The following is a 16,239-nucleotide window of genomic DNA, read 5'->3' as shown; positions in this document are numbered from 1 at the left end:
TCTTCTTTTTTTTATAGCTGCTTATGTGTATAGAGAAAATAAAACCACTTGATAGGAAAGAGTGATCTGTTTTTCTTACCCAAGGCATGTGCGCCATTCAGTATTGGAGCACTTGAATCTGTCGGGAACCAGAACAGGATCAGTCCCCAAACGCGTGACATTCTCACACAAGCTTTTTCTTCTACGGGAAATGGGGAGTCATGCACGTTAGGCAGCGGTCATACGTGGAAAGACAGAAAGCCAGAGTCCGACAAAATAAAATTCCAATTGCACAGGTTGATATCGGACAGATGGGGTCGATACCGGAAAGGGACAGACAGGATAGATAATGAAAATAAACAGGAAAAACTAGACCGGAACTAAAACTGGATAAAATAATAAACAGGACAAAAAAAGATGGAAACTAAACTAAAAACCGATATTAAACAGGACAAAATAAACAGGAACAATACCATACAGGAAATACCAACAGGGACAGGACCGAGTCGAAACGCACGTCTTACGGGGCAGATGTTTGTTGACGGACTGACAAAGTAAGAGAGAGCGCACTAAGCTTAAAAAGACAGAAAGCCAATCTGTTGATGAGTCGCAGCAGGCGCCACACAGGCGTAGCCAATTGGCCGCCATAGCAACCGTGACGGAATCATGTTTAAAGGTAATGAATTTTCACATAAAGAACACCCCTGTAATCATATATGTATATTTATGTATATTTGGTCATTAGCGTTATAAATGACAAAGTAAGTATTGATTGATTATTGATTGATAAAGTCAAGCTGGTTATACCAAAAGTAGGGATAACTGTGGTGATACAAAAATATGAAATCAATTATGAATATGATTGTTTTTGTACTTCAGTTTTGTAGAAGTGTATTTATTCATCTTTTGTCGCTTTTACCTTTCTGACTGGTTACTTTAGAAGCTTTTCTCCTATTTAGATTTGGGTGCTCTGAGGAGAGTGATGAACAACAACAGTATGAGTATGGATGTTAAGAGGGGACTGTATAAGAGTGTGATTGTGCCGACTGTGTTGTATGGTGCAGACACTTGGAGCCTGAACCCAGATTTGAGAAGGAAATTTAATGTTTTTGAGATGAAGTGTTTGAGGAGTATGTTAGGAGTGACAAGATTGCATAGATTGAGAAATGAAATTGTGAGAGACAGAACTGGAGTAGTAGTGGAACCGAGCAAGCGTGTGGAAAAGAGGGTACTCGGTTGGTTTGGACACATGGAGAGGATGGATGAGGAGCAAATGTTGAAGAGGATCTACAGAGCAGAAGTCAATGGAAGGAGACCAAGAGGAAGGCCGCGATTGACGTGGATGGATGGTGTCATGAGTGCACTGCAGGAAAGACGTCTAAAAAAAGTGGAGGCTCAAGCTCTTGTTGGTGATAGGAATGAATGGAGATGTGTTGTTAAGGGATAGTGGGATGTTTAGACGTGTTCTAAGGGATGGGCAGGGCACCCGTATGATGCCGCAGGGGTAAACCAGTGAAAGCTGTTGGGCCTTGATGTTGAACAGAAGAGTGTGTTGTGTCACCCTGACCCGAGTGACACGGTCGCTTTCTTGTGTCCCGTTTCATCTGGAGGGACGAAAGCATGATCATCTTGGGTGCCGAGGTGATTAAATTGTTTGGGTGTTTGGGCATTTGGGTTGGCCACGGTGCAAAAAAAATTTCGTGTGTGTTTTTTGCTTCTTTTTCCTTTTTTTAATTTTCTTTGTTTTTGTATGTGTTTGTCTGTCTTTTGTATGTGTCACCCCTCTCGAGGGATATGACCAGGGTAGATAGATAGATAACTGGTGATTTAGTAAGCTACCTTAAAAACTTTGTACATTTCTAGCGAGCTACCTTACTTTTGAGATCTGTCTGTCTGTCTGTCTGTCTGTCTGTCTGTCTGTCTGTCCGTCATTGATTGATAAAGTTAAGCCGTAGTCTCCTTAAAAGTACCTTTCGAGATGTGTTTACTGAAGCTGTAAATTGTTGTAACTGTAAAGAAAATGAAGAAAAACATACAAAAAATAACAGGATTTTGTTTGATTGTTTTGATTTAGTTTTTAAATATAGCGTGCAGTTAAAAAACATAAAAAGTTACCTGTTACTGGTCTGAAGAAGCAGGATATTGTCGGCTATCGGCATCTGTAGGGTTATGTATCCCTATGTTTATATGAATATTATTTTTAATTTTATGATATTTTTTTTGCGCAATCACCCCCAACAATGATTATTTTTACTGTGAGTCAGTTGGACTGTCGGGAACTCTAGCCAAACGGAGCCGCATGTGACCATGAACTATTACGCTTTGTTAGGCAAGACATTTACTGGAAGAACAGTTTACATGAAAAAAATATCTTCCTGTTTGTGTTCCCCTTCAAAGTGGATGCCATCAGACAAAGTCCTTCAAAACCCGAAAGTGGTCCACAGTCCATGGACCTGAGCGTCTCCCTGAGGCCGGTTCACCCAAACCTGGCTATGCTGGGCCCCCATCGTCCCTTATTTCTGGGGCCCTTCACCTCCCAGCTCTGCTCCCACTTTCCTTACCAGAACCTGGAGGTGAGATTAGTCATCTGAGGTCTCATCGGGGCTTCGTTTGGTTTTATCGTAGTTTTTCTGGTTGCAGTTCGACGCTGAACAAAGGCAAAGAGAGATGGAGGCTGAGAAACAAGAAGAGCTCCGGCAGCTGATACGAAAGAATAAAAATGAACAAAGTGAGTGTCTCATGTGGTACATGAAGTAGTATTGAGGCCATCTGGAATATATTCATCATATCCCCAGTAGCTCACACACAAGGTCATTGATCCCCAACCAGGTCACTTATTGTTTTCAGTATTCGAAGAGGGTGTTTGAAACACAGATACGCTAGCTCAGTTTATTCTACACTAGTAGCTCAAACTCGCATTTTACACAGTGTAACAGTTACAATCCCCACCCAGGACAAGTACATTTATCTAAGTTCACTCATTTTCAGCATTATAAGAGCATGGTCGAAACAACTGTACACTAGCTCAGTTCATGACACAATCCCAGTGGCTCAAGCTAACATTCTACAAAGTGTCACAGATTCAATCCCCAGCCAAGCCGACTAAAATGATGGAAGTTCACTCCTTCTTAGACCACGTTCGAAACAAATAAACACTTGATCAATCCATTCTACATCCCAAGTATCTCAACTACGTAAGTGCTGGCCTACCACCATCAGTGTCTTAAGTCTATCCCTAGCTAGGCCAACTTCTACATAACTACCTACTTACCTACCTACCCTGGTCATATCCCTCGAGAGGGGTGACCGCCAGCAAGACAAAAACATTAAAAACAAAGAAAATAAATAAAGGGAAAAAGTAGCAAAAAACATGCACAAGAGTTTTTGGGGACCATGGCCAACCCAAATGCCCAAACACCCAAACAAGTTAGGCACCTTGGCACCTAAGTTGGTCATGCTCCGTCCCTCCAGATGAAACGGGACACAAGAAAGCGGCCATGTCACTCGGGTCAGGGTGACACAACACACACTTCTCTTCAACATCAGGGCCCGACAGCTTTCACTGGTTTACCCCTGCGGCATCATACGGGTGACCTGCCCATCCCTTAGAACACGTCTAAACATCCCACTATCCCTTAACAACACCTCATCTAGGCAAACTTAAATGATCTAAATTCACTCATCGTTTTCAGGATTACAAGACCATGTTCAAAAACAAGTCAATCTCCGTAGATCAGTTTGTCCTACATCCAAAGTATCTCACCTACTGAAGGGTTTGCCTTCCATGTTCAGTTTTGGTTCAACCCCAAGCCAGGACAGCTAAAACAAAGTAGTTTTTGGTACCAGATGACCATGTTTGTAACAAATATCATGTACACTCACCTGGTTAAGCACTATCATTCCACAGTCCATTGCTAATGATATTTTCTTCTTGTTTCACATGTATCGTTTCCCTACTTTCTTTCCACTTCATGGCGACGTTGTGGGGCAGGTGCCGTGGCCAGTCCACTCGTGAGGCAGAAACTCCGAGAGCACATCATCATGAAGAGCCAGCCCTCCCAAGATCGAGTCACCCCCATACACAACAATCCCACACCAGGATACGGGTCAGTCAAAGACAAAATCAAAACAGTAGACCCCGGGATACGACATTAGGTGGGTTTTGTAAGGTGAAATTGCCTCATGGGGTCATAGAAAACCCATAGTTTTTAGATGATGTATTTCAAAATTCCGTTACCCTGGATAAAACATTAAAATAACAAAACCGTATACGGTAAGTACTACTTACTGTATTTTCGAGACTCTAAGGCAAGCTTAAAACCCAGCGCTTTCCAGAAATTCCAAAATGTGCCTCATAATCCGATGTGCCTTTCAGACTGCAAAATACAGTACATCAAATTGGAAATGCATAATTTACGAAGCACAAACCATCGCACTGGACAAAGAGAGAGAAAGGCATTGTGGGAGGGAGTTCAGCCCATAGCTTATTCAACATTTTCTCGATGCCTTAAGCTTAATGCAAACAAACAGAAGACCAGCATCTTATATGACGTCAGGAAAAAGCAGACAGAGTCGTCATTCGGCTAGCTTTATAGCCATTTGTCAGGATGTAGCTAGCTGGATGGTCATTTAGGTGGTGTAAGGTTTCAACATTTCTTATACTGAAATCTGACTCCGAAGACACTTCCTGTGTCTTGTGAAATCCCTTACAGTTGGAGCATGTTCTAAAGTCAGGGAAATTATTGAGCCGAGCGCCGAATGTAGTCCACATATTAGTTCTTTTAGCCGAATCAAAGAGTTGAACAAATCGGATCACTCTGCCGTGCCAAAATTACAATCGTATGCAGAAGACGACGAGGTTCCAGGTGTCCCCCTCTTATCACCTATGCCGATGAAATGTTCACGCCCCATGATCAAGCCTCTGGCCGATTGGTCCATGCCGTGTCGATGCAAATTTCCCAATAGTACTTTGAAGCTTGGGAAAAGGGTGATAGGTCATCGCCCTCTGGACCGAATGGGGCACGACACACACATTCTAACCCCCCAGGCGAGTTGATAAGTCATTGTTATCTGCACAGACTGAAACCAAAGACACATTCCAAAGCAAAGGTGGTTTACGACACGCATCTAAAAAGTTGTACTCAAGGCTGAGGTCAAACTTAGGACAAGTATTTTTGATTATAAGTGGAATAAAATGGCGTATAAAATAGTATAAAACTTCAGTAGAGGGATAACTGATAAAGCCATTTAGCTAACTATATGTTTTCGCCATTTAGCTCGTTCGACAGCAATTTATTTAGCTACAGTAGATATCTTTTATGGCCATTTATTTAGCTATAAAAGAATAGATAGCCTGCGATTGGCTGGCAACCAGTTCAGGGTGTCCCCTGCCCACTGCCCGATGATTGCTGGGATGGGCTCCGGCACCCCCGCGACCCTACTCAGGATAAGCGGTGCAGCTAATGAGATGAGATGAGATGAGAATAGATAGCTTTGATAGCAATTCAGGTAGCTAGATCTCAATTTTAGCTATTTAAATGGCCATTAGAGTCATTTAGATATATAAAAGCTATTTGGGTAGATAGATAGCATTATAGCCATTTAGCAATTGTACATTTTGTGAGTTCTTGCGAAAGCAATTTATTGTTGATGTCGTACTTTGCAAAATGCGGTAGCGAGGGGTTGAAAAATTCCAGTTAGGGATTCCGAAACGTGGGGGTCTACTGTACTCTTTTTTTAAAAAATTGTATATCTTTTGGTTCCCAAGGCAACCTGATAAATCTCCGAAGTCTCAGCCCTCGCCCGCTGACGTCCAACGCAAGGAACTACGAAGAACAGGTAAACCAGCATGAAATTTACTCTGATAGATTTTAAAAATCTAACATTTATGCTACGAGCCTTTCTTTGTCTCATCTGTGCTTCTTCGTTTTTTGTTTTGGACTGCAATTCTGCGATTGTTTATTTGTGGTTCCTATTTATTCTTTTGCATGCACGCAGTGTCTGAGCCAACGTTAAAGTGGAAGTTAAAGAAGCTCATCAGCACACGACCGAATCCGTTGCAGAGAAAAATTAGCGCCCCGCCGGCTGTCAAGCACAGAACAGAACCTCAAGGTTGGGCATTTTCATATTTGGCACCTTGTATTCTGGAAAAAAAACTCCTTTTCTTTTTTATGCAATAATTAATTGTTAAATGATCTAATCAAATAAAGCAATACCTGGCATAATGGGGCACACACAAACCAGATGTTGTTAAAAACACCCAAACCGAAGTGGATGGAAGCCCGAGAGTGCCAACAACAAATAAGTAAAAAGTAGACAATTCCCGAGGCAATTGTGAGAGTTGTGATGGATCTGGAAGCTGATACCGGTATATATAACCCCGGTTGTAATTCTTAACTTGGTTCTGTGGGGGGACTCCTATTAGCATGTATCCATTAGCATAAGTTGTTAACATTAGTATAACATTCAGCCGTTAGCATATCTCGTTAGCATGTAGCCGTTAGCATAATTTGTTAGCATGTAGATGTTAGAATTTAGCCGTTAGCATGTTTTTTTAGCATGTACCCATTAGCATTTGGACATTAGCATCACTTGTTAGCTACTAGCTACTCATTAGCACGTATCCGATAGCATAATTGCTAACATGTAGCCGTTAGCATGTTACATTAGCATTCTTTTTTAGCATGAAGCAGTTAGCATTTAGCCGTTAGCCTTACTTTTTAGCATGAATCCATTCGCATAAGTCATTAGCATGTAGCCGTTGGCATCATTTGCAAACATGTAGCTGTTAGCATGTTTCCATTAGCATACATTTTTAGCTTGAAGTAGTTAGCATTTAGCTGTTAGGATCACTTTTTAGCATGTAGCCATTAGCATAACTCATTAAAATGTAGCCGTTAGCATAATTTGTAAACATGTAGCCTTTAGCATGCTACCATTAGCATACTATTTTGCATGAAGCAGTTGGCATTTAGCCTTTAGCATCACTTTTTAGCATGTAGCCATTAGCAAAACTCATTAGCATGTAGCCTTTAGCATCATTTGTAAACATGTAGTCGTTCGTATGAATCCATTAGCATAATTTGGAAGCATGAAGCAGTTAGCATTTAGCTGTTAGCATAACTCGTTAACATGTAGCCATTAAAAAAATTTTCAGCATGTAGTTGCTAGCATTATTTGTTAACATTTAACTGTTATCAAGTATCCATTAGCATAATTTCTTAGCAAGAAGCAGTTAGCATGTATTCGTTAGCATAATTTGTTAGCATGAAGCAGTTAGCATGTAGCTGTTGGCATGAAGCTACTGTGCATACAGCACTGTTGGTAATGCGTTGTGCCTGGCTAAGCCATCACAACTAACAATTCTTTGAAATAAAAATATATGATATATTATTAATATATTACTTAATAAGTACCGAAATAAACAATTTATTTCAAAATTAATTACTCGTTTTTTTTTAGATTTACCAGCACCAATGTCTAGGAAAACCATTCGATCTTAATGATCAAACAGAAGTCTGACTATAATTTTTATAATTTATCTTTTGTAATAATCTATTTTTATTTCATTTCATTAAAAAGCATCTTTAACAAAGTTAAAATCTCTTTCATGTTTTTCCTGAATGCGGTTTTAGGGGGGAAAAAAACTCCTGAGGCGTGTTCAGGAGAGTGAGCGATTGCTATCGCTAGCTATCGCTAGCTTCTGAACGGCCAATGATTATTGAGCGCTCGCGTGCCCGAGTAATCACGGGAGAAAGACCGCTTACTTTGATTTCCAACATGGCGTCGACAGTGCAGAAGATGGAGGATCTCACCCTGACGAGTGCTGTTGGCGATGTAATATATCGTCTTACATTGCCTGGTAATGTTTGTGAACAATGCAAGACAGGTATGACCCTTCCACTGCGTTTAGGATAACCTTAACTGTGTAAATATGCGAACTGTCGCTCATATCAGCCAACTCGCTCAAAGCAAGCTGTAGAACGAAATCCATTGTACTGTCGTCGGCCATTTTGGATCAGTAAGGCAATCACAGTGAGCGATTACAAAACGTTCAGCAGTGCGCGGCAAGCGATTAACAAGCGACTACATGTCTGATTACTCTCCTGAACACGCCTCTGAACACGCCTCTGGTTTCAATTAACACAGGAGGCGGGGCTAGTGAATGACTGATATCTTGAAACAGACATGAGTAGAAGATATTGCAATATCGATAATGACGCTATTAAATCCCAATTTCTGTTTTGCAGACTCCCCACCCAGCAGCAGCCCAGCATCAGTTTGCAGTTCCCCCAATGATAGCATCCATTCAGACAACGGCGCCCTCCCCCTCGTCCACGAGGTACTGAAAAGATAGAACTTTTCTAACGTTTTCGCCTTTGGTCTGGGTTCAACTTTTTTCCCTGACATGGGATGTCAGGAAAACAATAATTTTTTTGCTGTGACTTAAAATGCTTATACAAATTAAATAAAACATTCATTCTCACGCCTAAAATATATACCAATACATTGCAAAAAAAAATCTTAAATTAAAAAAAAAATCAGTAACAAATATTTTTGCGTAAAAGAAAACATTTTATTTTTTTAAATATGTAAATATAAATATGTAAATATTTCAATACACATAATTTTTATGCTCAAAATAAATGAATTACAAAATAAAATATTCAATACAAAATAATATTGAAAATATATAATATACATATATATATATATATATATATATATATATATATATATATAGTTTACATTATTTTTTAGTTATACTTCATTTAATAGAGTAAAAATTGCATTAATTTTCATGTTTATCTAAATAAAAAATAATGAAATAATACAAAATGATTGCTTATGATTGAATTAAAAATAAAATGTTTACTTCAAAATACAATTTCATTTTGAAGTAAACATTTTTAAGTAAGAACACATTTAAAAACTAAAAAAAGTGAATTTTAAGATTTTTTTTCTAGTTCAAAATTACAAATTAAAAGCTTTAACAGAAGATACGAACAAAGGACAAAATTCTTAATAAATACCATCAAATTAATGATAAATATTAAATCTTGTATTCAATCGATTCGTAAGTATCCCTTAATCAAAATGCTTATTTAGCCAAATGTTATAACAGTATTATTATTATGTTATTACTGGGTTGTAACTGAAGTATTAAAAGTGAGGTTGAAATGAACTATTTTGTATTATTCAATCCAGGCCCAAAGACTTCTGCTCAAAGATGGCCGACTGGCCAACTTTACGATGCCCAGCAGCCCCACGGCCAGGCCCAACATCACTGCAGGTCTACCTGCACAGGTGAGTCACTTTTGCTTTTTTTTAGAAAGGGAATTTGCAAGTGATTTTATTCTGAAATCTTGTTCAGGTGGACCTGAGAGTATCCAGGACCTTGCCTCAGGTCTTCTTGCCTGTGGAGGCTAGTTTTCCTGCTCAGGGCCAAGGGCTGCAGCCTGTGCTCATCCTAGAACCGCAAACTGGAATCGTGCACTCGCAATTCATCTCATGTGAGGATAAAACATATATTTATTTACACATTTTAGGTTATTGATGGCTTCAATGTTCGCTGTACAATAATACTGTTTGCACAGTGTTACCCTCTAGTGGCCGTAAGGTGTTAAAGCAGTTATTTTTAGTTTGAAAATGTTTGATTTTCTCGAACGTATTTGAAATTCCAGGAGCCAAAATCATATTACGTATGTCGATATAGTTTATCATTTTAGCATTTTTCAAATATTTGTTTTTTAAACAATTTATTTTATTTTCCAAAAACGAGTAAAATCGTAATGATGAGTCAAAATTCTATGTATTTTTAAAAAAATATAAATACAATTTGGATCGTTATAACAGGTATTGTTCATTCACATAGACATATTTTATTAAAACAAATGTTTGTCTTTATTTTGTTTTCCTAAAATGTTTTTGAAGTTACAATTTCATGAAAGTTTTTAACAATTTTCAAAAAAATATATATTAATCATTATATTATATTAGTATATTAAAGTATTAAAAACATATACTTTTATAGTACTTTAATTAATATTTTTTTTCATTTATTTTGAAAAAAAGAGGAAAAATAAATTTAGAAAAGAAAACAAAATACGTATATATTTTAATATATTTATAATATTATTTTTACCATCTTTAACTATTTTATACCGGTAGGTAAAATATGTAAAATTTGCAAAAACGTCTCATATTGAAAATCATTCTTTAAATGAACAAAACTGTGTCAACATTTTATTCATTTATTTCTACAAAAAGAAAATTCCGTTTATAATATTGTTAAAAAGGGGAAAAGATAATTCCCAAAATAAGCTCATTTTTTAACCTATTTCAATATAATTTACTTTATAAGCAGAAAAATATTTAAACATGACTAAATTTGCTCATATAGAAGATCATTTTGCTTGTTTAATGAATGGTGTAAAAAATAAATCTGTTTTTTTTTTGTCTTATTTCTTTCATCCAAAATTGTTTAAGATAAAGTTAAAAAATGAATAATACTTAGAAGAGCTAGGATGCTTCTCTAATATATAATTTATATATATTCTGATATAATTACATTTCGTGCATTCTAAGAATATCCAAAAAGTACTTACTAAAATTGTTTAAAATATACTTTAAAAGAAAAAAAATATTCATATGTGCAGAATCATTTTAGAGAAAGTAAAATGATAAAGTTATCTTTTTACCAGAAAATACTTAAATAAATTATTGTCAAATATTGTCTTTCTTATATAAGCACTATTTCACATTATGTATTACATCAATGTTTTTCAACCTTTTTTGAGCCAGGGCATGTTTTTTACATTGAAAAAACAAAAATTTTATAAAATGACACTGAACAGTATGTTTAATTACAATATAATTTATAATACCAGTGTCTGAAATAACGCCTGCCCGGACGCCCGGGGCGTGCATCTTTTACGTCGGGCGTACAACTTTTCAAAACGTCTACGCCTGGGTGACCGACAACTTTTTCAAGGAAAAAGAAAAAAGAGCATTTTTTTTTCAAATTAAACATTTGCTTTATTCCGATTTTGAGATCTTTGTTCGAAGCCTGCTTCGAATAACTTCGTGCTTCTGGACTCTCCCGAGAGTTATAGCGTTTGCACATAGACACACAGAGAACACAAGAAAAATGGATAAGTGATTATGTGATTAGGAATCAAGCCAAAACCTCAACCCCAGAAGAAAGATTCAAAAGAAGCTAACAAAATTGATGACGCTACAAAACGTAAACGTACATTAAAAGCATTATGAAAAGAAGAGTTCACGTGGCTTGTAGCAGAAGACGCAACGCAAACATTGCATGAATGAAGATGATATAAAACAGGGACATACTGATGGCAGATGGAAAACAGCGATGTCATATACGTGCAATGAATGTTATAAGTAGATTTAAAATAAACTTAATTTTAAAGTATTGTTCTGTTATATATTCTGATTATCAATCTTTAATAATTTGCAACAATGGATTTTTTGCGATGAGTCGTCGTATTGTGTTTCAAGTTGTGAAAAATGGGGCAGGCGACTTTCTGGCTGGGCGGGCAACTTTTCAGAGTTGTCTGCCCTGCTGTCCGATAACTTTTTCTCATGAGTTTCAGACACTGATAATACCCCCAGTTTTTACAGCACAGACACTTGACAATGACATAATATTTGCAGAAAATGATTCATAAGTATTTTATAAAATTTAAAATGTTTAAAAGTGACATTGGATAATTTCTCACGGCACACCTGACGATCTCTCACGGCACACTAGTGTGTCGCGGCACAGTGGTTGAAAATCACTGAATTACATCTTCAAACTTTTGTTTTTATACAATTTGTTATTTAACCTAAATTATACTTAATTTATTTTACAAAAGTGAAATAAGTCAAGTAATAAGAAAAACATATTTGAGAAAAACAATTTGCCAAAAGAAGGCTTATTTGCAGTTTATATAATATTATATTATATTACATATTGTCCTTTTTTGATTTTTTTTTTTTTTTTCAGATCAAGGCTTGAGCCCCCCTCCGCTTCCTCAACATAGACCTTGTTTGAAGTCCCCTATAAAAAAAGAGAATTTGGGTCCCTTCCTCCCCCACAAACCTCTTGAGCGAACCCGCTCGGAGCCCCCGCCATACAGCCACTCACCCCTCCCTCTAAACCCCGCCCACAAAGGCGGGCCCGAGAGGTTGAAGGTCAATTCGCTATTAAGCAAGGTGAGTTCTTTTAAGAAAGAAGATTTTTTTATCTATAATATTATGTGGCTTATTTTTATGTTTTTTCATTTTAGTCATTTGTTTAACAGATGTATTATTTTTTACATTTTATTGTATACACTATATTTGTTATATTTTGTTTTATTTTATTCATTTATTGTATTATCCTGGCAGCACGGTAGAACAGTGGTTAGCGCGTTTGCGGCACAGTTCTGAGGTCATCAGATTGAACCTTCCTGTGTGGAGTTTGCATGTTCTCGCCGTGCTTGCGTGGGTTTCCTGCGGGCACTCCTGCTTCCTCCCACATTCCAAAAACATGCATGTCAGGTTATTTGGCCGGTCCAAATTGTCCCAAGGTGTGAATGAGCGAGAGAATTGTCTGTCCCTGTGTGCCCTGCGACTGGCTGGCAACCAGTTCATGGTGTCCCCTGCCCACTTTCTGAAGACAGCTGGGATAGGCTCCAGCACCCCCGCGACCATACTGAGGATAAGTGGTGCAGAATATGGATGGATGAATGGATTATACTCGTTGTTTGTGTGTGTAAAAAAATCCTTTTAAAATTAAGACCAAAAAACAATTCAAAATGTTTGACAAAATAAAAAGAAAAATCCCAAAAATGCTAACATCTGATACAGATCCCATCAGAGGACATGGACCTGGAGGAAATCGGATCAGAGTCGGGATCAGTGTGCGGCTCTGAAGCCGGTTCCCTTTGCGAGGAACGTTATCGGCGGAGACAGAGTTCCGCCAGCGCCGATTCCGTCTACGATACCGAGTCCACCACGTCCTCCCGGGAAAGCCTCGTCGAGAACTCACATTCCGTCGCTCAGGTAACCAGGGATGCGCCATCAATATCGTAGGAATCGGCCCAAAGTACTGTTATCCCTCATTTATCACTATTAATTGCAACCGGAATCCCCTCCCCCCAATAAGTAGTCCTACGTCTATTTTCAACATGCGCTCTTCTAGACCCTGCTCACAGTCGACCAGGAATAATGAATCGTGGCCACAGGGGTGCTATTTGTTTTAAGAAGAAAGAATGGAAAAAAACACTAATTTTTTCTCTGGTGCAGTTCTTTTTCGGTGGGCCTCAACGGCACACTTCGAATTGAACCGCACCCTTTCATTTAGCAATTTTCAACTAGGGGATAATGGATTGCGGCAGCAACCGTGCATTTCATTATAGGCAGGAAGAACGCAAAAACAGAGCCCCCACAATGGACACCAATTTCCTTTCTCATCCTCCTCTCTCAGCAACAGTCAACTGGGAATAATGGATTGCAGCCACAACCATGCATTTCATTATAGGTGGGCTAGAATGGCATGCCTTCTGAAAAAAATGCCTTCTCCCAGTCAAGCTCATAGCAATGTGCAATGGCACACTTCGAATTGGACCGAAAATTGCACCCTTTCTTTCAGCAATAGTCAACTTGGGATAATGGATTGCAGACACAACCTGACATTTCATTATGGGTGGGCTACAACGGGATGCTTTCTGATAAAATTGCCTTCTGCCGGTCCCGCTCACAGCAGAGGCAATGGCGCACTTTGAAACAAACCGAAAATTGCACCCTTCTTTTAGCAATAGTCAACTGGGGATAATGGATTGCAGCAATAACGGTGCATTTCATTATAGGTGGGCTAGAATGACATGCCATCTGCCGGTTCTGCTCCCAAAAATGTGCAATGGCACACTTCGAATCGAGCCGTATATTGCACGCTTCCTTTTAGCAATAGTTAACTGGGGATAATGGATTGCGGCAACAACAGTGCATTTCATTATGGGTGGGCTAGATTGTCATGCCCTCTGCTGGTCCCGCTCACAGCAATGTGCAATGGATCACGGCTGCAGGAATACAGTTCGTTTTAGGTTAAAAGAACAGAAAATCAAAGCCAAAAAGTCTGACAAAACTGTTCTGTCGGTCCCAGCATGCAGCAATAGTCTTCTGGGGATGATAGATCATGGTCAAAACAGTACAGTACACAAATTTGCTCTCACGGCCCAAGATTTAACCAATATTCGACTGGGGATAATGTATCGCGACCAAAACAGTGCAGTTAGTTTTAGGTTCACACAAGTCTCACTTAGTGGCAGCTGACGTGATTGTTGGCAATCTTGCTGCTACGGGTACCCCCAAAAAACAAGAATGGGAAGGAAAATCGTGCAGCTTGGTCACTAAGTTTTTGTTGTTTGTATTTTCCATGTGTTTTCAAGCACTTTTTTTTTTTGTTAAGATAATGTAAGATAAGAACAATTAGATTGTATCATATTTTAAACATGTTTCGGTCCTCAGGAAATCTGGCTAATTTTAATAAATTTTTCTGATAAAGAAAATATTTAAAATCAATTTTATTGTACTTATCGGTTTACTATATAAATATATATGAATAAATCATCTAAATTAATTATGAAACGATTTAATAAATTGAAATAATGTAGTTTGAACCACATAATAAAGCGACATCCAGTGGTCAGAATTAATAAAGAAAGTAAAAAGATGAAACTTAATTTCTTTTACTGTACACAAGAGGGCGCCATTGCACTAAAAACTGTGCTAACCTTTGTAGCCGTCACTTTTCCCTAATAAACCTAGGTGGAGTTATGAGAAGGGAGAATGAAATGAGATTATCTTATCTTCTCTTAATGATATCTACAGAGGCAGTTGGCCCATCGAGCAGGGTTCCTCCTGGATTCCCCTACCGGTCCAGTTCTTATGTGGCCCCACCAGCCTCTGGTCCGGACCCAGTCGTCTCCCGCCTCCACCTCCCTGACGCATCTTTCCACAACGGCGCCGAATCCCACACAAGATCCAAAGCTCCGTTTTACAACAGGTGAGATATAAAGTTAAAAAAAAAAAAAATAGTAATTTTAACAAATCTTATATAATCAATTGTCAAGACACGTTTTTATAATTGGAATATTCAGTGCCTCCTAGTGGTACAAAGAACCCTTTAAACAAAAAAAGATCATTTTGAATAAAAAATACATGACACCGAGGTTAATTGTTGTAAATATTTATAGGTGGAGAAACTTATTTCTTTTAAATAGCGTATTCAATGCCTAGTGTCAGGAACCAGAACAGGATCAGGACCCAAACGCGTGACGTTCTCACACAAGCCTTTTATTTTACGGGAAACGGGGAGTCATGCACGTTAGACAGCGTTCTGGCTTGGACAGACAGGAAGCCAGAGGCCGACGAGATCGATTCCAATTGCCCGAGATGATATCGGACAGATGGGTTTGATACCGGACAGGACGGGACAGACAGACAGGATAGATAATGAAACAGGGTATCGAAAATAAACAGGACAGACAAGACAGGAACAAAAACTGGAGAGAATAATAAACAGGACAAACAAGACAGGAACAAAAACTGGGGAGAATAATAAACAGGACAAAAATAGACGGGAACGAAACTGTAAAAATGATATTAAACAGGACAAAAATAAACGGGAACAATACCAGACTGGAAATTCCAACAGGAAGACAGGTTCGTTGACGGACTGACAAAGTAAGAGAGAGCGCACTGAGCTTAAAAAGACCAAAAAAGCCAATCTGCTAATGAGCTGCAGCTGGCGCCACACGGGCACGGCCAATTGGGCGCCATGGTAACCTTGACACCTAGTTGTCGCCACAAGGTTTGTCTATCATCTTGCTGTTGCGCTGTGCTCATTTGGCATTGTGTTTTGTTAGACAATGCAGTGCCATCTAGTGGTCAAATATTACACAATATACCTTTAAGTACTTTTTCTCATTTTCCTATCGTCACGTCAACGGACTGAACAAGGAAAATCACCTACATATTCAGTCACAACACTTATGTCTTCCTCCGGACCTGCAGGGGTCAGTCCAACAGGGAACAAAACCCAACTTCCTGTTAGGTGACATGACCTTCCGGATAGGCAGCCATATGTAGGCTTTAAACCCAACATGTGCTCGAGAGACAATGCAAGTAAGTTTGGCAAGCAAAGCTTGGAGAATCTAACAGCGGAATTCTCGGATTGACAGTCAAACGCAATTGGTTTTCAACCTGATAACT

General features: G+C 38.6%; 1 protein-coding gene across 1 annotated transcript in view; it reads left to right on the top strand.

The window, feature by feature from the left end:
* LOC148363815 (histone deacetylase 7-like) overlaps positions 1 to 16,239 on the top strand; it is a 76,002-nt gene that overhangs the window by 24,186 nt on the left and 35,577 nt on the right. Inside the window, exons 2-12 of the mRNA XM_088337874.1 lie at positions 2,377 to 2,552; positions 2,620 to 2,707; positions 3,971 to 4,085; positions 5,747 to 5,817; positions 5,977 to 6,090; positions 8,229 to 8,320; positions 9,187 to 9,285; positions 9,353 to 9,491; positions 11,990 to 12,198; positions 12,835 to 13,029; positions 14,857 to 15,031. Of these exons, the coding sequence (XP_088194000.1) occupies positions 2,427 to 2,552; positions 2,620 to 2,707; positions 3,971 to 4,085; positions 5,747 to 5,817; positions 5,977 to 6,090; positions 8,229 to 8,320; positions 9,187 to 9,285; positions 9,353 to 9,491; positions 11,990 to 12,198; positions 12,835 to 13,029; positions 14,857 to 15,031 (1,423 nt within the window). The 5' untranslated portion in view covers positions 2,377 to 2,426. The remainder of the gene's footprint in view (positions 1 to 2,376; positions 2,553 to 2,619; positions 2,708 to 3,970; positions 4,086 to 5,746; positions 5,818 to 5,976; positions 6,091 to 8,228; positions 8,321 to 9,186; positions 9,286 to 9,352; positions 9,492 to 11,989; positions 12,199 to 12,834; positions 13,030 to 14,856; positions 15,032 to 16,239) is intronic.

Source organism: Urocampus carinirostris, chromosome 6, assembly GCF_059441175.1.
Source record: "Urocampus carinirostris isolate Australia breed hairy pipefish chromosome 6, RoL_Ucar_1.0, whole genome shotgun sequence".
In the NCBI taxonomy this organism is placed as follows: Eukaryota; Metazoa; Chordata; class Actinopteri; order Syngnathiformes; family Syngnathidae; genus Urocampus; species Urocampus carinirostris.
Note: the sequence above shows the minus strand (reverse complement) of the source record. Positions and strands in the feature narration are given on the sequence as shown.